Source organism: Littorina saxatilis, linkage group LG7 (genome assembly GCF_037325665.1).
Source record: "Littorina saxatilis isolate snail1 linkage group LG7, US_GU_Lsax_2.0, whole genome shotgun sequence".
Classification (NCBI taxonomy): domain Eukaryota; kingdom Metazoa; phylum Mollusca; class Gastropoda; order Littorinimorpha; family Littorinidae; genus Littorina; species Littorina saxatilis.
This window is the reverse complement of record NC_090251.1, coordinates 14,779,985-14,802,592: the sequence shown is the minus strand read 5'-3', so window position 1 is coordinate 14,802,592 and position 22,608 is coordinate 14,779,985. Positions and strand designations below refer to the sequence as shown.

General features: G+C 42.5%; 1 protein-coding gene across 1 annotated transcript in view; it reads left to right on the top strand.

Moving 5' to 3' along the window:
- LOC138970769 (endothelin-converting enzyme homolog) overlaps positions 1-21,289 on the top strand; it is a 62,128-nt gene extending 40,839 nt beyond the window's left edge. The window contains exons 10-15 of the mRNA XM_070343290.1: positions 3,991-4,098; positions 5,479-5,639; positions 16,213-16,284; positions 16,930-17,025; positions 18,504-18,586; positions 20,148-21,289. Coding sequence (XP_070199391.1) covers positions 3,991-4,098; positions 5,479-5,639; positions 16,213-16,284; positions 16,930-17,025; positions 18,504-18,586; positions 20,148-20,247 — 620 coding nt within the window. The 3' untranslated portion in view covers positions 20,248-21,289. The remainder of the gene's footprint in view (positions 1-3,990; positions 4,099-5,478; positions 5,640-16,212; positions 16,285-16,929; positions 17,026-18,503; positions 18,587-20,147) is intronic.
- Positions 21,290-22,608: the final 1,319 nt, after the last annotated feature.

Genomic DNA, 22,608 nt, shown 5'->3' with positions numbered 1-22,608 from the left:
ATAATAGGTCCGATTGATCGTATTAAAACTTCATAATGTTACCTGGGACCTAAATGCCCCAAAAAACACAAAAGTTCTTGACGGTTGGACGAATTCAATGGGAGCGACAGCCAGCCATTGAGCTGATAGAACAGCCGAACGCGTGCGTCATGAAAAGCATGCGTATCGCTCATGGGCTCATAGAACCGCCCAGTCAGCCAGCGACAACCAGGCTTTGCGTGCGTGCGTGCTTTGCGTGCGTGTGCCACTGCGCGACCTAATTTTATGAAGCAGCAACGTTAGCAGTCTAGTCATTTGAGTTCACTGCCAATGGCTTGATGGAAAGCGCGTCCGACAATGGCCAAAGTGATCCGGGTTCGATTCCCGGCATGAGCGGTCTAATTTTAAAAAAAAATTTAATTCTTGTTTACTGTTGTTTATTATGAACGTTTTAATGTTTTATTTTACTGTAATAATTTTTTTAATTGTGTAAAATAAATTTAAATGTTTTTTTATTTTCTTTTTAAATCCACGTGCACAAGACAAAAGCTTTCATACTGGGGGAGCGAGCCATTCTGAAGAGTACTCGGGTCCAGCGCCAGCGTTTTTTTTTTATAAAGTCTTAGGTATGACCCGGCCGGGGTTCGAACCCACGACCTCCCGATCACGGGGCGGACGCCTTACCACAAGGCCAACCGTGCCGGTGTTTTTACTGGTACCCAGCTTTGGAGATTAACCCAGTTCCTGTACTGTTCAAGAGTGAATTGTTGAGTGTGTGTTACGGTAGAACGCCCCTTTTAAGACCTAAAAAAATCTAGGTCTTAAAAAGGAGGGAGTCTTAAATTGGGGGTAAATTTACAGAGGTTGTGAATCCCGCAGTGGGGCACTGCGGTTATGAAATTAAAGGCCCCTCCTGTTTTTGGAACCGCAGGAGCTTTCTAGTTTGCTGTTAGGTAGATTTTTGGTTCCTCTTTCCTGTCATGCTCTCTTTTTCTACATGAATTCTTTTCTTTTTTCTGCCTTCTTGCTCATTCACCTGTATTTTTTCCAAAAATCTCTTCTCTTGCCGCTTGTCTCGCGATTCATGTATAGTTTAATCTGTTAGTGTTCTGATGTAAGTCCAGCAGTAGATAGGTTAAGCCTATTTTAACATACTGGAAACTGGTAATCTTCCAGTAGGTATTAATTTAGTTTTACTAAAGCCTGCTGGGACACAAGTAATGGGTTAGTGCATTTGTAAACAGGAATCGCTTGACAAGTGGCCCCCTTCATCCCCCCCTTCCTCGTCCTGATATGGCTCTGCGTAGTCGGCTGGACGTTAAGCAACAAATAAACAAACAAACAAACAGAGGTTGTGAACAGAAAGTCTGAAAAAACAAAGTCTTAAAAAGGAGGGGGTCTTAAATTGGGGTGTCTTAAAAGGGGGGTTCCACTGTTAACTATTACCACGTGCAGGCATTCTGCAGTTTGTGTGTGTGTGTGTGTGTGTGTGTGAGAGAGAGTGCGTGCGTGTGTGCGTGCGTGTGTGTGTGCGTGCGTGCGTGCGTGCGTGCGTGCGTGTGTGTGTGTGCGTGCGTGCGTGCGTGCGTGCGTGTGTCTGTGTGTGTGTCTGTGCGTGTGTGTACTGTTCAAGAGTGAATTGTTGAGTGTGTGTGTATAACTATTACACCATGCAGGCATCCTACAGTTCCCGATGTACACGTACGACATGCCTCACAACCACACCTTTGGTGAGTGTGTGTTATAACTATTACATGTACTTGGCATCCTACAGTTCCCGATGTACACGTACGACATACCTCACTTCTACACCTGTGTTGAGTGTGTGTTATAACTATTACATGTACAACGTGCAGGGGCCGGTAATATGAACAGCGTATTTTGGACGGTCGAGCAACCACAGTCGACTGACTGTCAAGTCAGTTGACTGCAGTCTGCTGACCGGCCGTGTTTTGACGGGTAATATGTGCAGCGCGGTAGCACTGACAGTCGGCTGACTAGACAGTCAGCCGCTCAGTGGTATTTTTAGAACATTACAACTTCCGATGTAAACATCGGTCCTGTTTTGGCGGTACCGGTATCTAAATTTCGGCGCCGACCCTAAACTTTTTTTTTCCAAACTCAAATTTTTTATTTTTTTGGGGGGTGGTAAAGGACAGGGTGAGAAAATTTGATCATTAAAAATCTGAAAAATGTAAAAAAAATATTGTTTTTAGAAAACGATCCAAATTTACGTTCATCTTATTCTCCATCATTTGCTGATTCCAAAAACATATAAATATGTTATATTTGAATTAAAAACAAGCTCTGAAAATTAAATATAAAAAAATTATTATCAAAATTAAATTATCGGAATCAATTTAAAAACACTTTCATCTTATTCCTTGTCGGTTCCTGATTCTAAAAACATATAGATATGATATGTTTGGATTAAAAACACGCTCAGAAAGTTAAAACAAGTAGAGACACTGCGGTCGATCGACCGAAAAAGGTGCCTGTAAGCCCAACCGCAGTCGGGCGACTGTTTTCAGTTGGACCGGCAGTTGTTCGCGCTCATATTACTGACTTTTGCGGTTCAACGTCGACCCACCGTCAGTTTCACGGTCAGCCGACCGATGACTAGCTACATATTACCGAACCCAGGCATCCTACAGTTCACCGAGACCAAACCTGCACTGTAGTTTCTTTGCCGAGACCAAATTAATCCCCACCCGCTGGCTGGCTTGCAAATCGTCTCGCATGCGATACGCATGCTTTTCATGACGCACGCGTTCGGCTGTTCTATCAGCTCAATGGCTGGCTGTCGCTCCGATTAAATTCGTCCAACCGTCAAGAACTTTTGTGTTTTTTGGGGCATTTAGGTCCCAGGTAACATTATGAAGTTTTAATACGATCAATCGGACCTATTATCAAGTTAGTGTATCAACTTTTGAACGAACTGCGCCCAGTAGTTTCCCAGCCATAAGCTGTTAAGTCGAGAAAGACAGACAGATACACACACACACAGACACACAATTAAAGTCTGCTGGACCCTCCTACTGTGTACTCGGGGATAACTATCATTACATGTACAACGTGCAGGCATCCTACAGTTCCCGCTGTACATGTACGACATGCCTCACTACTACACCTTTGTTGAGTGTGTGTTATAACTATTACATGTACAACATGCAGGCATCCTACAGTTCCCGATGTACACGTACGACATGCCTCACTACCACACCTTTGTTGAGTGTGTGATATAACTATTACATGTACAACGTGCAGGCATCCTACAGTTCCCGCTGTACATGTACGACATGCCTCACTACTACACCTTTGTTGAGTGTGTGATATAACTATTACATGTACAACGTGCAGGCATCCTACAGTTCCCGATGTACACGTACGACATGCCTCACTACTACACCTTTGTTGAGTGTGTGATATAACTATTACATGTACAACGTGCAGGCATCCTACAGTTCCCGATGTACACGTACGACATGCCTCACTACTACACCTTTGTTGAGTGTGTGATATAACTATTACATGTACAACGTGCAGGCATCCTACAGTTCCCGATGTACACGTACGACATGCCTCACTACTACACCTTTGTTGAGTGTGTGTTATAACTATTACATGTACAACATGCAGGCATCCTACAGTTCCCGATGTACACGTACGACATGCCTCACTACTACACCTTTGTTGAGTGTGTGATATAACTATTACATGTACAACATGCAGGCATCCTACAGTTCCCGATGTACACGTACGACATGCCTCACTACTACACCTTTGTTGAGTGTGTGTTATAACTATTACATGTACAACATGCAGGCATCCTACAGTTCCCGATGTACACGTACGACATGCCTCACTACTACACCTTTGTTGAGTGTGTGATATAACTATTACATGTACAACATGCAGGCATCCTACAGTTCCCGATGTACACGTACGACATGCCTCACTACTACACCTTTGTTGAGTGTGTGATATAACTATTACATGTACAACATGCAGGCATCCTACAGTTCCCGATGTACACGTACGACATGCCTCACTACTACACCTTTGGCGCCATCGGCTCTCTCTTTGGACAATTCATTCACCATCTTATTGATGACCGAGGTACAGTCATGTTTTATGTCTGTCTGTCTGTCTGTCTGTCTGTCTGTCTGTCTGTCTGTCTGTCTGTCTGTCTGTCTGAGAGAGAGAAGTGAGTGAGAATGTTTATTCGCGTAAACACAGGGTCCATTGCGAGAGGGTACGTGGGGTTTGGGAAATCGAACGATCGGCGATCATCAGTGTTCACATTGGTTACAGTCCGTTACAAACACAATGCATCGGTCGGAGGCATCCAACTTTTATTTCAAGTCAGGAAATAACTGTTCCGTTTTCAACACTATTATCAATACCGATCGCGAGAGAGAGAGAGAGAGAGAGAGAGAGAGAGAGAGAGAGAGAGAGAGAGAGAGAGAGAGAAAGAGAGAGAGAGAGATTATTGTTTTAATTTTATATCTATCATTGAAGAACACGTCGCACATGTCTATAAGTATATAAATCCTTTAACGAAACAACTGCACACAAAGCTTCAATGCAGTTACATTTTACTTACTGTTTTTGTCGCTAGTTGAAAAGTGAATTGGCGCTAGATGAAATCGTCATATTTTATGTCGAGCCGCCTTACACCATATATATATCTAACGCAGATCTGTATGCTTCAATAAAGAATAACACATTTATAATAAAATGTTCTATGTCCATGTCGGAACTCTAACAATAAATAGACCTCTTCAACCTGTCAATTTTGCCCGAAAATGGCCGTTCTTCTAACACAACAGGTTTTAAATAAAACGGTCAAATCACAAAGATCTTCACTCAAACACATCTTCCTATCATTTTTGTTTATGTCGGGGAGTGGGAATGGATGTGGGAGTTCGCTCGACAAGTTTAATATTTACATTTTTAAAATCTCATAATCCATATACCTATCTATGTCAATCAGCAACATTATTTCAGCAAAAACAAAAAAAAGCTCAGGCTAAATGAAATGTTTTTGAAAACCCCATATCTGAGAAATGACCATTGACTGACCACAGGAGCAACTCATGTGTGTGTGTGCGTGTGTGTGTGTGTCTTAAATGTTTGTGTCTTAAATGTTTGCGTGTGTGTGTGTGTGTGTGTGTGTGTGTGTGTGTGTGTGTGGCTGTGTGTATGTGCCTATGTGTGTGTGTGTGTGTGTCTATGTGTGTGTGTGTGTGTGTGTGTGTGTGTGTGTGTGTGTGTGTGTGTGTGTGTGTGTGTGTGTGTGTGTGCGTGCAGTATGGATGTGGCGGACGTCGGGTGTTCTTACTTCGTATGTTATATATATTTTGTTTTTTTCAAGGTTGTTGTCATATGTTGTTTGGTTGTTTTTAAGAGCAGATGAACTACACTTTTCCATCCATTCTATTCATTGTATGGACAATAAATGATCTTATGTATAATGTCTTACGTCTTATGTATCAGGTCGACGATGGGACAAGGGAGGAGTCTTAATGAAAGCCAAGAACGGGTGGTGGAGCGACCAGACTTCGAAAAACTTCGATAAAGCTGCACAGTGCGTGGCTAACATCTACAATAACGTCACACAAGGACCCTACTTTAGCCATAACGGTAACGATGTTACGGTGAGTTTGTGATCTGAAAAACAAAAGGGACGTAAACGCGCTAAATGCATACGACATGTGCAACAGCGTGGGTGAGAGGTGTTCGGAACCAGTCTCCTGGCACCTGAGAGAATAACAAGCATTGAAATTAACAAGCGATTTTCATCCTCCAGTACCCAATATTGACGGACTGTGTGATGATATCTTCTGTTTTGGTCTGTTGAGACAGTGATATCAAAATCGAGACCGGAGGTCGAGATTTTGATATCACTGTCGAAACAGACCAATAGCAGAAGATATCATCAAACAGTCAGTCAATGTTAGATATATTGCTAATTCTCTGGACATTTTGTATTTATTGTAAAGAAATTACAAAAGTATTTGTTTTGGCTGTTCCATATCCCTCCCTCTGATTATCATTTCTTTTTGTTCACTCTTTTCTTGTACTTTTCAGTTTTTTAAAATGTCTTTCCTTTCAAAAAGTCTTTAGTCACTTGCTCAACTAAATTCTGGGATAATTACATTTTGATATATATTTGTTTGTTTTTAAATTTAGGTGTTTTTGTTTTTTTAGTCTTTCGGATGAGACGAAAAACCGAGGTCCCTTCGTGTACACTACATTGGGGTGTGCACGTTGCAGATCCCACGATTGACAAAAGGGTCTTTCCTGGCAAAATTGTATAGGCATAGATAAAAATGTCCACCAAAATACCCGTGTGACGTGGAATAATAGGCCGTGAAAAGTAGGATATGCGCCGAAATGGCTGCGATCTGCTGGCCGATGTGAATGCGTGATGTATTGTGTAAAAAAATTCCATCTCACACGGCATAAATAAATCCCTGCGCCTTGAATATGTGCGCGATATAAATTGCATAAAATAAAAATTAAAAAATAAAAAAATTAATCCCTGCGCTTAGAACTGTACCCACGGAATACGCGCGATATAAGCCTCATATTGATTGATTGATTGATTGATTGAAGTGGGGAAGCAATAAAGAGGTCTTCGATATCACTTTTGCACTCAGCTCAGTTTTGCCCAATTGACCAATGGAAATCCACGTAACATATGAAATAGCAATATTGATGTTTATGGTGCTTTTATGATACGAAATGAAAGGAATAAGAGTTTAGAGTCTGTTTTTAACTACGTACTTTTGTTTTTGACGTTTTTGTTGACGTCAGGCACTGAGTTTGCATAGTATGTTTTTGACTTCGTACTTGTGACGTCGCTGTATTTTGGCTGTTAACGTTTTTTTGATAAAGTTTGCTTACTTCTGGAGCAACGTCATAAGGAGGTCATGGCACGATCAGTAGCAAGATCTAGATGTGGCACTTTTCAGCACGTGTACGGGAACGTGTAGGGGTAACGTCATCAAATCTAGTTTTCACGTCACGCGTTAGCCTCGATCTGCAGTCTTGGTGGGAGCAAAACAACGTATGATTTGGAACATTGGGGGGGAAAAGTGAGTCACGGGTGACGCAATATCTACACGTACGCGTACAGGTCTTAGCTACAAGTTCGATCATCTAGAACACTGTAATTATGTCTGTTGAACTGACGTCACGTACCTGTCTTGTCGTTCACTCAAAGAGCTCTCCATAATTTTATCTTTTAACCCTGCTACATTTCTTCCTGTCGAGTCTCTCTCTCTCTCTCTCTCTCTCTCTCTCTCTCTCTCTCTCTCTCTCTCTCTCTCTCTCTCTCTCTCTCTCTCTCTCTCTCTCTCTCTCTCTCTCTCTCTCTCTCTCTCTCTCTTGTTGGTAAACTTTTTAACTTTTTAATTTTTAATTTTATCATTGTGTGTCTGTGCGTCCCAAGGACAGATTGTAAGAAAAGGTGTAGCCTTAAATATTAATCCTTGTTAAATAAAGTTCAATTCAATTCAATTCAATTCAATTCTCTGTCTGTCTGTCTGTCTGTCTGTCTGTCTGTCTGTCTGTCTCTCTCTCTCTCTCTCTCTCTCTCTCTCTCTCTCTCTCTCTCTCTCTCTCAATTTACAGTTTTAAATTCTAAGTGCCCCCCCCCCCCTCCTCCCTTACGAACTAATTGATCCGCCCCTGGATACAAAGGGGGGTTGTATATCGAGATGTTTCAAGGAGTCCTGCCTTACTGATCTTATGCGTTGTTCAGGTGGATGTATATCGAGATGTGTGAAGGAGGCCTGCCTTACTTACCTTAACTTATGCGTTGTTCAGGTGGATGTATATCGAGATGTGTGAAGGAGGCCTACTTTACTTACCTTATCTTATGCGTTGTTCAGGTGGATGTATATCGAGATGTTTGAAGGAGGCCTACTTTACTTACCTTATCTTATGCGTTGTTCAGGTGGATGTATATCGAGATGTTTGAAGGAGGCCTACCTTACTTACCTTATCTTATGCGTTGTTCAGGTGGATGTATATCGAGATGTTTGAAGGAGGCCTACTTTACTTACCTTATCTTATGCGTTGTTCAGGTGGATGTATATCGAGATCTTTTAAGGAGGCCTACTTTACTTACCTTATCTTATGCGTTGTTCAGGTGGATGTATATCGAGATGTTGGAAGGAGACCTACCTTACTTACCTTATCTTATGCGTTGTTCAGGTGGATGTATATCGAGATGTTGGAAGGAGGCCTACCTTACTTACCTTATCTTATGCGTTGTTCAGGTGGATGTTTATCGAGATGTTTGAAGGAGGGCTTATTTACCTTATCTTATGTGTTGTTCAGGTGGATGTATATCGAGATGTTTGAAGGAGGCATGCCATACTTACCTTATCTTATGCGTTGTTCAGGTGAATGTATATCGAGATGTGTGAAGGAGGCATGCCTTACTTACCTTATCTTATGCGTTGTTCAGGTGGATGTATATCGAGATGTGTGAAGGAGGCATGCCTTACTTACCTTATCTTATGCGTTGTTCAGGTGGATGTATATCGAGATGTGTGAAGGAGGCATGCCTTACTTACCTTATCTTATGCGTTGTTCAGGTGGATGTATATCGAGATGTGTGAAGGAGGCATGCCTTACTTACCTTACCTTATGCGTTGTTCAGGTGGATGTATATCGAGATGTGTGAAGGAGGCATGCCTTACTTACCTTATCTTATGCGTTGTTCAGGTGGATGTATATCGAGATGTATGAAGGAGGCCTACCTTACTTACCTTATCTTATGCGTTGTTCAGGTGGATGTATATCGAGATGTTTGAAGGAGGCATGCCTTACTTACCTTATCTTATGCGTTGTTCAGGTGGATGTATATCGAGATGTATGAAGGAGGCATGCCTTACTTACCTTATCTTATGCGTTGTTCAGGTGGATGTATATCGAGATGTTTGAAGGAGGCATGCCTTACTTACCTTATCTTATGCGTTGTTCAGGGGGATGTATATCGAGATGTTTGAAGGAGGCATGCCGTACTTACCTTATCTTATGCGTTGTTCAGGTGGATGTATATCGAGATTGAAGGAGGCATGCCTTACTTACCTTATCTTATGTGTTGTTCAGGTGGATGTATATCGAGATGTTTGAAGGAGGCCTGCCTTTCCTTATCTCATGCGTTGTTCAGGGGGATGTATATCGAGATGTTTGAAGGAGGCATGCCTTACTTACCTTATCTTATGTGTTGTTCAGGGGCTTGTTTATCGAGATGTATAAAGGAGGCATGCCTTACTTACCTTATCTTATGCGTTGTTCAGGTGGATGTATATCGAGATGTTTGAAGGAGGCATGCCTTACTGACCTTATCGTTGTCCTGATTTGGCCTATTATGGTCCGCTGGACCCGAAAAGCAAGAGCTAACTAACTAACTAACTTACCTTATCTTATGCGTTGCTCAGGTGGATGTATAACGAGATGTTTGAAGGAGGCCTACTTTACTTACCTTATCTTATGTGTTGTTCAGGTGAATGTATATCGAGATGTTTGAATGAGGCATGCCTTACTTACCTTATCACCGGCACGGTTGACCTAGTGGTAAGGCGTCCGCCCCGTGATCGGGAGGTCGTGGGTTCGAACCCCGGCCGGGTCATACCTAAGACTTTAAAATTGGTAATCTAGTGGCTGCTCCGCCTGGCGTCTGGCATTATGGGGTTAGTGCTAGGACTGGTTGGTCCGGTGTCAGAATAATGTGACTGGGTGAGACATGAAGCCTGTGCTGCGACTTCTGTCTTGTGTGTGGCGCACGTTATATGTCAAAGCAGCACCGCCCTGATATGGCTCTTCGTGGTCGGCTGGGCGTTAAGCAAACAAACAAACAAACAAACTTACCTTATCTTATGTGTTGTTCAGGTGAATGTATATCGAGATGTTTGAAGGAGGCATGCCTTACTTACCTTATCTTATGCGTTGTTCAGGTGGATGTATATCGAGATGTTTGAAGGAGGCATGCCTTACTGACCTTATCGTTGTCCTGATTTGGCCTATTATGGTCCGCTGGACCCGAAAAGCAAGAGCTAACTAACTAACTAACTTACCTTATCTTATGCGTTGCTCAGGTGGATGTATAACGAGATGTTTGAAGGAGGCCTACTTTACTTACCTTATCTTATGTGTTGTTCAGGTGAATGTATATCGAGATGTTTGAATGAGGCATGCCTTACTTACCTTATCACCGGCACGGTTGACCTAGTCGTAAGGCGTCCGCCCCGTGATCGGGAGGTCGTGGGTTCGAACCCCGGCCGGGTCATACCTAAGACTTTAAAATTGGTAATCTAGTGGCTGCTCCGCCTGGCGTCTGGCATTATGGGGTTAGTGCTAGGACTGGTTGGTCCGGTGTCAGAATAATGTGACTGGGTGAGACATGAAGCCTGTGCTGCGACTTCTGTCTTGTGTGTGGCGCACGTTATATGTCAAAGCAGCACCGCCCTGATATGGCTCTTCGTGGTCGGCTGGGCGTTAAGCAAACAAACAAACAAACAAACTTACCTTATCTTATGTGTTGTTCAGGTGAATGTATATCGAGATGTTTGAAGGAGTCCTACCATACTTACCTTATCTTATGCGTTGTTCAGGTGAATGTATATCGAGATGTTTGAAGGAGTCCTACCTTACTTACCTTATCTTATGCGTTGTTCAGGTGAATGTATATCGAGATGTTTGAAGGAGTCCTACCTTACTTACCTTATCTTATGTGTTGTTCAGGGGCATGTATATCGAGATGTATGAAGGAGGCATGCCTTACTTACCTTATCTTATGCGTTGTTCAGGTGAATGTATGTAGAGGTTACATGCCGAGTCTCAGTGATTATTAAAAATAATGGTCGAAGTTGGCGGATCATGAAAAATGCGAGCTTCAGCGAGCTTTTTCATGACCGCGAACTGAGACCATTATTTTTGATAATCACTGAGACGAGGTGTGTAACCTCTTTATTCCTCCTTTCTTCAGTTATTCAAAGAAAACAGGAGTTTTTGTGCGAAAGTTTGATCGAATCCGAATCACTCAACCAGTCAACCTGCGCAGGCGATCGATTAATGCGCGGTTGTATAGTTCCGTGCAAATCATTCCATTCTGTTAACACTTCTTGTCAGTTTCCCTGTTTTGGACTGACATCAAGTACACAGATATGCTGTTATTCTGCTGTGGCGGTAAAGGCAGATATTGTGTGTTCTGTTTATGTTTTAGTATCGCTTAGGATAATGTTCTTTCGTCAAATGGGACTAGCAGACGAACTTATGCACCCGTGTTCCAACGTTAATCACTGTATGAAGTTCAGTTTTCTGGGGAAAATAGTGTATGAAACCGCTTTATGTTGTTTACATTGATGAGATGTGTGCATTTGGTTGCGTGTGATCTGTTTATAAAATAATATATTGTTGAAAACTGACCGTCGGATTGCAGTCAGTGTTGTCGAAGAAACTGCGTTAAAAGAAGGGGAACTACTCTTGTCGCTAGAGTATGAGTTACTTGCCTAGGGAATTTGCTTGCGATGAACGGTTTGTGCACGGCAGATCTAGATTCAGAAAACAACCGAACTCATGGATTTTATATGGAGATTCATGTGTTCAGGCCTGTAGTTGTTAATTTAAATGCGGTATGTTTGTATTGTTTGCTCCAGAGATGTATACTTCGTACCGTACTACGTACCGTAGAGCGTTCGGAACTTTTCAGTCGCAAAAGTAGTACCGAAACAGAACAGCTTCTCAACCCATTGCACTATCGAGGATTCAGGCTGTTGCTGGCTCGTTATTTGTTTGGTTGCTGGGTCATTATCGAAAAATAACTAGCTCTACAAGTTTACAGAGGTAAAGAAGCAGAGGGGGGAATAAATCGAGATGTTTGAAGGAGGCATGCCTTACTTACCTTATCTTATCAATCAATCAATCAATGAGGCTTATATCGCGCATATTCCGTGGGTACAGTTCTACTGAGGCGCTCTGCAGTGATGCCGTGTGAGATGAAATTTTATACGGCCAGTAATTGCAGCCATTTCGGCGCATATTTACCTTTCACGGCCTATTATTCCAAGTCACACGGGTATAGGTAGACAATTATTAACTGTGCCTGAGCATTTTTTGCCAGGAAAGACTCTTTTGTCAATCGTGGGATCTTTAACGTGCACACCCAATGTAGTGTACACGGGGGGGGGGGGGGGGGGGGGGGGGGGGAGTTCGGACACCGAAGAGAGTCTGCACACAAATTTGACTCTGAAATAAATTTCCGCCGAACCTTGGATCGAATTCACGCTGACAGCGGCCAACTGAATACAAATCCAGCGCGCTACCAACTGAGCTATACTGTTCAAAAAAAGAAACGCATAGTTGCTACTTGCCAAATTTGTTTTATTTTTCGAAAAAATTAACAGAAAATCCAATATTTAGATTATTTGTTTGAAATTTGGTATGGAGACAGTTGAATGCACACACAGTTCATTTGCATCTTCAAATCAATCAGTCAATCAATACGATTGGGTGCCGAGGCTGTCAAGTCAGTAGGGGGTGTGACTGCCTTGAGCAGCAACAACTGCCCGGCACCTTCTGGGCATGGACTGGATCAGATGCCGGATATCTTGCTGTGGGATGGTGTCCCACTCCTCCTGAAGTGCCTGCAATAGATCGCGGTGATTTGCCGGCGCTTCTTCTCGCCTGCGCACACGTCTGTCCAATTCATTCCAGAGGTGTTCTATCGGGTTCATGTCTGGCGACATGGATGGCCAGGGAAGCACCTGGACTTGGTGGTCGGTGAGGAACTGGGTGGTGAGTCGTGCTGTGTGCGGGCGAGCGTTGTCCTGCTGGAATATGGCATCCTGGTCAGCCAGAAGAGGAAGGGCGTGTGGGCGCAGAATTTCCTCCACGTATCGCTGGGCAGTTATGCGCCCTTGGACGTGCACCAGGGTGCTCCTTCCAGCGGTATTGATCGCCCCCCACACCATGACGCCTCCACCACCATGAACGGGTGCCTCATCTACACAGTTGGGCGCGTAACGTTCGTTTACTCTCCGGTAGACCCTCCTCCGACCATCATGTCGCTGGAGCAGGAAGTAGGACTCGTCGCTGAACCACACGTGTCTCCAGTGATTCCGCACGGTCCAGCGAAGGTGCTGGTTGCCCCACTGCACTCGGTTCTGGCGATGGCGGCGGGTGAGGACAGCTCCTCTGTGAGGTCTGCGAGCTCTCAAACCAGCTTCATGCAGGCGGTTCCGCACGGTCTGGTCCGATAATCGGTGTGGCCCGGGGAGAGCCTGGACAGAAGATGAGGCCGACAGGAAACGATTCCGGAGGTGGCGGAGCCGTATGAAGCGGTCGTGAGCAGCAGTTGTCGCCCTTGGTCTTCCCGCTCGTGGCAAGTCAGCAACGGAGCCAGTGGCTTGAAACCTGACCCACAGTCTACTGATGGTGCTCTGGGACACGTGGAAGTGCCTGGCGATTGCACTTTGACTTTGGCCCGCTTGTAAACGACCCAATGCAATTTGGCGGTCTTCTCTACTCAATCGGGCCATCTTTCGTCGCTGAATTGTCGTCTGATTTCTTTGTGGCGAACAATCCGCTTTTATGGGTTTTGGAAGACATGGTGAGAGCTCAATATTCCCCGAGTTTCACGAGATTACACTGAAGCATGACGAGTGGTCATGCCAAATGAGCAATTTTGACATTGTAGCCACTGATAACGCATGCGTCACGTGCAGAGCTCACTTGTGGCAATGGACGAAAGGTCGACGACCAGATAAACATTTTCTGCAGTTTGGTGGATATCCTTGTAGCCATATAACTAAATTAACCAAATATTACAAGCTATGCGTTTCTTTTTTTGAACAGTATATATCCCCGCCTGAGCTATATCTTATGTGTTGTTCAGGGGGATGTATATCGAGATGTATGAAGGAGGCATGCCTTACTTACCTTATCTTATGCGTTGTTCAGGTGGATGTATATCGAGATGTTTGAAGGAGGCCTGCCTTTCCTTATCTTATGCGTTGTTCAAGGGGATGTATATCGAGATGTTTGAAGGAGGCATGCCTTACTTACCTTATCTTATGTGTTGTTCAGGGGCTTGTATATCGAGATGTATGAAGGAGGCATTGCATTACTTACCTTATCTTATGCGTTGTTTAGGTGGATGTATATCGAGATGTTTAAAAGAGGCATGCCTTACTTACTTTATCTTATGTGTTGTTCAGGGGTATGTATATCGAGATGTGTGAAGGAGGCATGCCTTACTTAGCTTATCTTATGTGTTGTTCAGGTGACGTGGATGTATATCCAGATGTTTGAAGGAGGCATGCCTTACTTACCTTATCTTATGCGTTGTTCAGGTGGATGTATATCGAGATGTTTGAAGGAGGCATGCCTTACTTACCTTATCTTATGTGTTGTTCAGGTGGATGTATATCGAGATGTTTGAAGGAGTCCTGCCTTACTTACCTTAGCTTATGTGTTGTTCAGGTAAATGTATATCGAGATGTTTGAAGGAGGCCTTACTTACCTGATCTTATGCGTTGTTCAGGTGAATGTATATCGAAATGTTTGAAGGAGTCCTGCCTTACTTACCTTATCTTATGTGTTGTTCAGGGGCATGTATATCGAGATGTTTGAAGGAGGCATGCCTTACTTACCTTATCTTATGCGTTGTTCAGGTGGATGTATATCGAGATGTTTGAAGGAGGCATGCTTTACTTACCTTATCTTATGTGTTGTTCATCGGCATGTATATCGATATGTATGAAGGAGGCATGCCTTACTTACCTTATCTTCTGCGTTGTTCAGGTGGATGTATATCGAGATGTTTGAAGGAGGCATGCCTTACTTACCTTATCTTATGTGTTGTTCAGGTGGATGTATATCGAGATGTGTGAAGGAGGCCTGCCTTTTCTTATCTTATGCGTTGTTCAGGGGGATGTATATCGAGATGTTTGAAGGAGGCATGCCTTACTTACCTTATCTTATGCATTGTTCAGGTGGATGTATATCGAGATGTTTGAAGGAGGCCTACCTTACTTGCCTGATCTTATGCGTTGTTCAGGTGGATGTATATCGATATGTATGAAGGAGGCATGCCTTACTTACCTTATCTTCTGCGTTGTTCAGGTGGATGTATATCGAGATGTTTGAAGGAGGCATGCCTTACTTACCTTATCTTATGTGTTGTTCAGGTGGATGTATATCGAGATGTTTGAAGGAGGCCTACCTTATCTACCTTATCTTATGCGTTGTTCAGGGGCATGTATATCGAGATGTATGAAGGAGGCCTACCTTCGTTACCTTATCTTATGCGTTGTTCAGGTGGATGTATATCGAGATGTTTGAAGGAGGCCTACCTTACTTACCTTATCTTATGTGTTGTTCAGGGGGATGTATATCGAGATGTTTGAAGGAGGCCTGCCTTTCTTTATCTTATTCGTTGTTCAGGTGGATGTATATCGAGATGTTTGAAGGAGGCCTACCTTACCGACCTGATCTTATGCGTTGTTCAGGGGCCTGTATATCGAGATGTATGAAGGAGGCCTACCTTACTTACCATATCTTATACGTTGTTCAGGTGAATGTATATCGAGATGTTTGAAGGAGGCCTACCTTACTTACCTTATCTTATGTGTTGTTCAGGGGCATGTATATCGAGATGTTTGAAGGAGGCCTACCTTACTTACCTGATCTTGTGCGTTGTTCAGGTGGATGTATATCGAGATGTTTGAAGGAGGCCTACCTTACTTACCTTATCTTATGTGTTGTTCAGGTGGATGTATATCGAGATGTTTGAAGGAGGCCTACCTTACTTACCTTATCTAACCGGCACGGTTGGCCTAGTGGTAAGGCGTCCGCCCCGTGATCGAGAGGTCGTGGGTTTGAACCCCGGCCGGGTCATATCTAAGACTTTAAAATTGGCAATCTAGTGGCTGCTCCGCCTGACGTCTGGCATTATGGGGTTAGTGCTAGGACTGGTTGGTCCGGTGTCAGAATAATGTGACTGGGTGAGACATGAAGCCTGTGTTGCGACTTCTGTCTTGTGTGTGGCAAAGCAGCACCGCCTTGATATGGCACTTCGTGGTCGGCTGGGCGTTAAGAAAACAAACAAGCAAACAAACAAACTTACCTTATCTTATGTGTTGTTCAGGGGGATGTATATCGAGATGTTTGAAGGAGGCCTACCTTACTTACCTTATCTTATGCGTTGTTCAGGTGGATGTTGATGGTGACAAGTACGCTGGAAAAGCGATGACCATTACCACTGGCATCCGTCTGGCTTACAACGTGAGTGGTCATCGGTGAGACTTTGTGTCTGTCTAATTGTTCGTAATGCAGGTCGTTCTCTGTCTTCTCTCGTCTCATTTTTCTGTCATATTTCTCAGCTTCTGTCTCTGTCTGTCTGTCTTGTCTGTGTGTGTGTGTGTGTGTCTGTGCATGTGTCTGTGTGTAAGTGCGTGTGTGTACGTGTGTGTCTCTCTCTCTTTCTCTCTCTATCTGTCTCTCTGATGTTTCACTATGTGTATGTCTCTGTGTCTCTCTCGCTTTTTGTCTGTCTCCCCCCTCCCTCCCCGTCTCTCTCTCTCTCTCTCTCTCTCTCTCTCTCTCTCTCTCTCTCTCCCTCTCCTCTCGCTCTCTCTCCTCTCTCTCTCTCTCCTCTCTCTCTCTCTCTCTCTCTCTCTCTCTCTCTCTCTCTCTCTCTCTCTCTCTCTCTCTCTCTCTCTCTCTCTCTCTCTCTCTCTCACTGTATCTTTTTTCTCTCTCTTGTTTTCGGTACGTACTACAAATGGGCATGTAAAAACCATTATCATTGACAGGGCAATCATTTTACATGATTCTCTGCACATGAGTTGAAGCACTGGAAATAAGTGTCTATATCCGTTTAGTTGAACCACTGAAAAGAAGTGATTACATGTATATGTTTTTTTCCAGGCGTACAAAGCGTGGCAGAAGACACATGGAACTGACCCATATCCCCCGGGACTGAAATATACCCCCGAACAACTCTTCTTCATCGCGCATGCGCAGGTCTGAAAGAGGTTTTATGTGGGGGTGGGGTGGGTGGGGTTGGGCTGTGTAAGAGTGAGAGAGAAAGGGGGGGAGGGGTGCGCTCATGCAAAGTGTGGGTGTGTATTAGTTATCGTTAGATTTGACTGTGATATCAACATTTATCAGTCTGAATGTCGAGAAAGCTGAAATCATATCAGATCGAGGCGTAAGCCGAGATCTGATATGATTCAGCCTTTCGAGACATTCAGACTGATAAATGTTGATATCACAGTCAAATCTAACGATAACGATTTTATCGCATTCGATTTCGGAACAGTAGGAATCATAAACCTACCTAAGAAGTCAGACAAACGCAAGGGAGGCTACTGCCTTGTATTTAATGTTGGAAATGTTGGGTTGTCTTTTCCTGCTTTCGTAAACTTTGCTGATCTTACTTTTTTTTTTCAGTAACTGGTTCTTTTTCTCAGACAAAATAAGGCATTTATAATGAAAAAAGAACAAAAATATACGGTCAAAACAGATCACCAACAAAGGCTAACAAGTTCAGTGGAGTTGCCAGTTCGAAGGAACACCGAAGAATGTCCCAGTTACTTCCTCAGTCGTACTCTTTTTGACTGTTCGATTTGGCAATTCTGAACGATGGCAGGAACTGAAGTGCGCCAGGCAGTATCAGGGAAGTCCTCTGGCTCATTTTCTGTGCCCAAGAAAGCTTCCAAGTATTTGTCGGTATCGGCGGATTGCATAATAATGTTGTCGAAACTCAGTCTCGCTTACGACACATCCAAAATGGCGTCCTCCGACGGCGCTGTGACTGTGAAAGATTCTGAAAGTTGTTCGGTTGATGTTGTATGGCTACGACTAAGAAAGGTGGACAATGGTTCATGCAGGTGCAAACTGTTTAAATCGGCTCCTCATTTCCTGCCTTTTTGTGAGTGATGTGCGCTGAAACACTGCAAGAGATCTCACAGTTTTCTAAGTACTGCCACTACTGGTACTTTCAAGGTCAGCTTTGTTTACTTTATGGCTGTTCCAACTACCTCAGTCGGTAAGATTGTAACATTCTTTTCTACTACTTCTCTGTTAAAGCTGGGTGGGAACAGTTTGATTTTATTCATTGCACAGCTTAATCTTTCTGATTCAATTACTTTTCTTTTATAAATTTGTGATTTAAAAAAAAGGGAGTCATTTGTTTCCTTCAGGTGAGATTTTATTCTTCAAAATTAAAATTGATAAACTACTTCCTGCGCGATATCAAATTCGCTGGGAACTTCCTGCGCGATGTCAATTGATATACAGTTCCTAGTTGACCAATGACAACAGCATGTTTCGTCATGTGATCAGTAAAAATGCGATAATGTGTGTTATCATGTATGTGATGTGTGTTATCATGTATGTGGTGTATGTGTGTGTGTGCGCGTGTGTGTGTGTGTGTGTGTGTGTGTGTGTGTGTGTGTGTGTGTGTGTGTGTGTGTTAATGTTTTTGTTTATGTGTACAGGTCTTCTGTTACAACCGAAATCCAATGTGGGACTACGTACTGATAGCCTTTTTTAGAGGAAGCAGTGTGAACGAGGAAACAAGGTAATTAATCACGAATGAACTACGATATATCAGTATTAAGCTTCGATCAGTTGCACGCCATAACCTGAATGGTATCTTTGTCCTGTACCCAAGTTGTTTTTAGTTGTCCACACATCTTTGGTTTAAGTTTGCTTTATTCCTAATTAGATAAATTGCTATTGTTCCAAAATCAAAAATCGAAAGACAAGAAAAATTTAGTCTACAGAACGTTTAATTCCAGTTTCCGTAACTGGGGGAATTGTGAGATACGCATGCGTACGGATAGCCATTACCCGTATGTACGAGGATCCGTTCAAACATGACTTCAACATCGCTGGAACATCCGTTAGATATTATGGCAAATGTAGACGACACGTCTTTGGAGGATAGCTCAAAAAAAGACTGAGATACAGTCAAAGGTGACGGAGTATAATGGGCAAAACGTAACGTAAAATGTGTTCGACCATTTTGGAAGCGACTACAATTCAGACATGAGTCATGGTAGCATTTACCATCGATAACTATCTGTTGTGTATCTTTTTTTTTATTTAAATACCAACAGGTCGAAGTTTCGTTATCTCTATGATTAAACGTTCCATAAACTTAACCTGAAAGTTGGGCCTACAGTTCTTCTCAATTTACATGCACAGATCCTCTTGGACTTTTAAACATAGAAAGGACACAGCAGTAACCAGAACTAGAACAGTATTTCTTAATCAATGTTTCGGCAGGACAAACTGCCTTTTCTTCAGCAGGGTATGAAGAAGGTAGGGAATGACGGCACGTGATGTACAGTCTTCTTGGACTTCAGGGGCGGGTCCAGGGGGGATTTCCAGGGTTTCCGGACCCCTCCCCACCCCCCACCCCCAACCTAAAAGAAAAAGAGAAGAAATAAAAGAATCCAGCCTATAAAAAATAGAGAGAAAAAAGAATAAATTAATTAATTAAAAAACAAAGAAAAACTGATGGCTCAGGTTGCAGCAGATTGCTCCATTTCCCTTAATTTTTATCAAATTTTCCGGGGGGGGGGGGGGGGGGGGGGGGTGTAGGCGGTCAAATGTCCTTGTTTGGATCCACATTTTTTTTGGAAGGTGGATTAGGGGAAGTTTTTTTCTTAGATTGCACCAGATTGCTCCATTTTCCTTGTTTTTATCAACATTTTCCGGGGGGGGGGGGGTGCATGCCCCCTAACCCCCCTTGAAGATTCGAAAGCTTCGCGCCCTCAACTAAACGCTTCGCGTCGTCGAATTGGCCCTAAAAGAAATTCGGAAACCCCTTAAAAATGATGTGATCCGCCCCTGGACTTTCAGCAACGCTTCCGGTGTGTGTTTTTGTTTGCACATGTATCCGCTCTTTACTCCAAAGAACGCCCCGAGACGCTCCTAAATTTGCAAAATGTGGATGCATCAGCTTGTCTGTGTTTTAGTGTGAATAAATGTAAGCTTTTTTGATTTTTTTACCGCAACATTAATATTAAGGCAAATTCCTGGTGCTCCATGCAATACTGTGAATTCTGTATGAATCACAAGCTTACATCATGCAAAAGAACCTCGTAATTGCCACATTCTCTTCTCCCTTTCAGAGTAAACATTCCTCTGCAGGAGTTACCAGAATTCAGCCAGGCTTTCGGATGTCAAGCGTCGGATAACATGGTTCCTGACAACCGGTGCACTTACTATTGATATAGTGACGTCATCCGATACTGCCATAGTGACGTCATCCAATACTGACGTCATGTGATCGAACATTCATCAGACATTGCTTATAATTATGTGTATGTGATGTGTGTGGGCGCAACTTCATTCTGCCGACTGTTAGCTCAACGTTTTGTATCTGTCATCTTTGATATATGAATTTTAATCGGTTTGTTTGTTTTCTCCCTAATACTATGCATTTGTGCAACGTTAACCGCCTATTTAGTTAACAGCCGCATTTGCTGTACAGTCGAACCCACCTATAAAAACATCGCTTATAAGAAACATCGCTTACAAAAAAAGGATTTTTTATTACCCTGCCGGCAAATGTCTTCTTTCTTTCACTTAAAATTCTCCGGATAAGGAAACTCCGTTGTAAGAAGGTACCGCTTATAAGAAAGGAGTTTTTATCTCCCACCTTCCTCGGATATATATATATGTAGAACTGTGTCGTGCACTAAGTAGCACATCTTAAATGACTCATCGATTGTTGAAATATTATTTCAGTGGGTTGTTTCATTTTTCTTCCTTTTCTTAACTTTTGCTTTCTTTCTGTACATATGTCTGTCTAACTGTCTTATTTCGTTCTCTCTCTTTCTCGACAGTCACCGTGTGTATCACATTCATACCCCGTTTATTCCAAACACTAATACGTATGACACCTTTCATTAATTAAGATTAAAACTACAACCTTATTCCTTGTTGTAAAAAAAAGAAGTATTTGTTTGTATGTTTGTTTGTTAGTTTGCTTGTGTGTTTGTTTATTTGTTTGTTTGTTTGCTTCAGCGTGATTTGTAAAAAAAATTCTATTGATATTTATTCTTCCTACGCCTGATGCAGGCCTATATTTTTTAATATGCGCAACCATTATTATGATTTTGCTTTTCGATTCATTTTTCTCCTCTTCTGAAGCGATAAATATTCTTTACTGTAATCTAATCTTCACGAGTTACTATTATCAAACCTGACCAAGTTCTGGGAATATTCTAGCCGTGATATTTTTCAAGTGCAATAAAAATGATGATTTAAAGAGTCTACTGGTGTGTGAATACCCAATTCCAATGTACTCGCAGACACACGAACGCACACACACACACACACACACACACACACACACACACACACACACGCGCGCGCGCTAGCACACGCACACACAAATACGTACACACACACTCACACACATACCGCACGCACACGCACGCACACGCACGCACACACACACACACACACACATACCGGCCGCACGCACACACACATACACACACGCACGCAAACGCATCACTGTGGTTACCTAAGAGCGGCTACAGGTGGCAAACGTGGAATAATGTAGGATAACCGCTTACCAAAAGTTCAAAGTTTTATTTATTCCAATAAAACCCCGTGAGGGTACATGGAAAATTAAAAAACACAATAAAAACACATTTCATTCAACACCAAATAAAAGGAACTAAAACAAAAAGAAATCAGACTATGTACAGAAAAGGGAGTTGAGGGGTGAGGGAGAGCAAAAACAATACAAGAAACAATTCAACAATAATAATAATAAATAATAATAATAATAATACTAATACTAATAAAACACTACAAGTGCAAAGTGATTACATACATTTCTTTACTATGGGAAATGGGGGGAAGGGAGAGGGGGGGGGGTGATGGGTGGGTTAACATAAGGACAAAAATACTATTACAAACAACACAAAACAGATAACGGAGTATAAAGCTAAAAGAGAATTAAATTTTACTCGCTTCTCAAACAGTCCATGACAAGTGTCATGAACTTTGCGAGTTTTAGCAATAAACTCTTTTTTGTAGTGGAAAAAAGCTCTCTGAATTTAACTGAATTGGGGCGGGCATAATAATAGCACCGTAACAACTGTTTTCTATAATTGGTAAAAAAAAAGGACATACAAAAATATAATGGAACTCGTCCCCAAGGTCACCTGATGAACATTTGTGACAGATTCTGTCTTGTCTGGGAATACCAAGAGTCCTACCTTTTTGTATAGGCAATTTATGATTCAGTGTTCTAAATTTTAAAACAGCGTTTGCTAAATTAACCGGCAGGATGGACAAGTACTTTTCAAACTCAAAATTCTCTTTATACATTCTATAATTATAATAAAACTCATTGTTATTTATTTCTGAATGCCAGGTTTGGACAAATTGGTCTTGCAGCCTATTTTTCATCAGTGCTTTGAAAGTATTAAAATAATCACCATCCGTTACATTATTGATTGTTTGATTGTGCCAAAAATCACTAAAGCCTAACTCATTTAGAACACCATGGACAGAAAGCAAAAATTTTGACTTGTATACACCAGATTCATACATTTTAAACAAAAAACGATA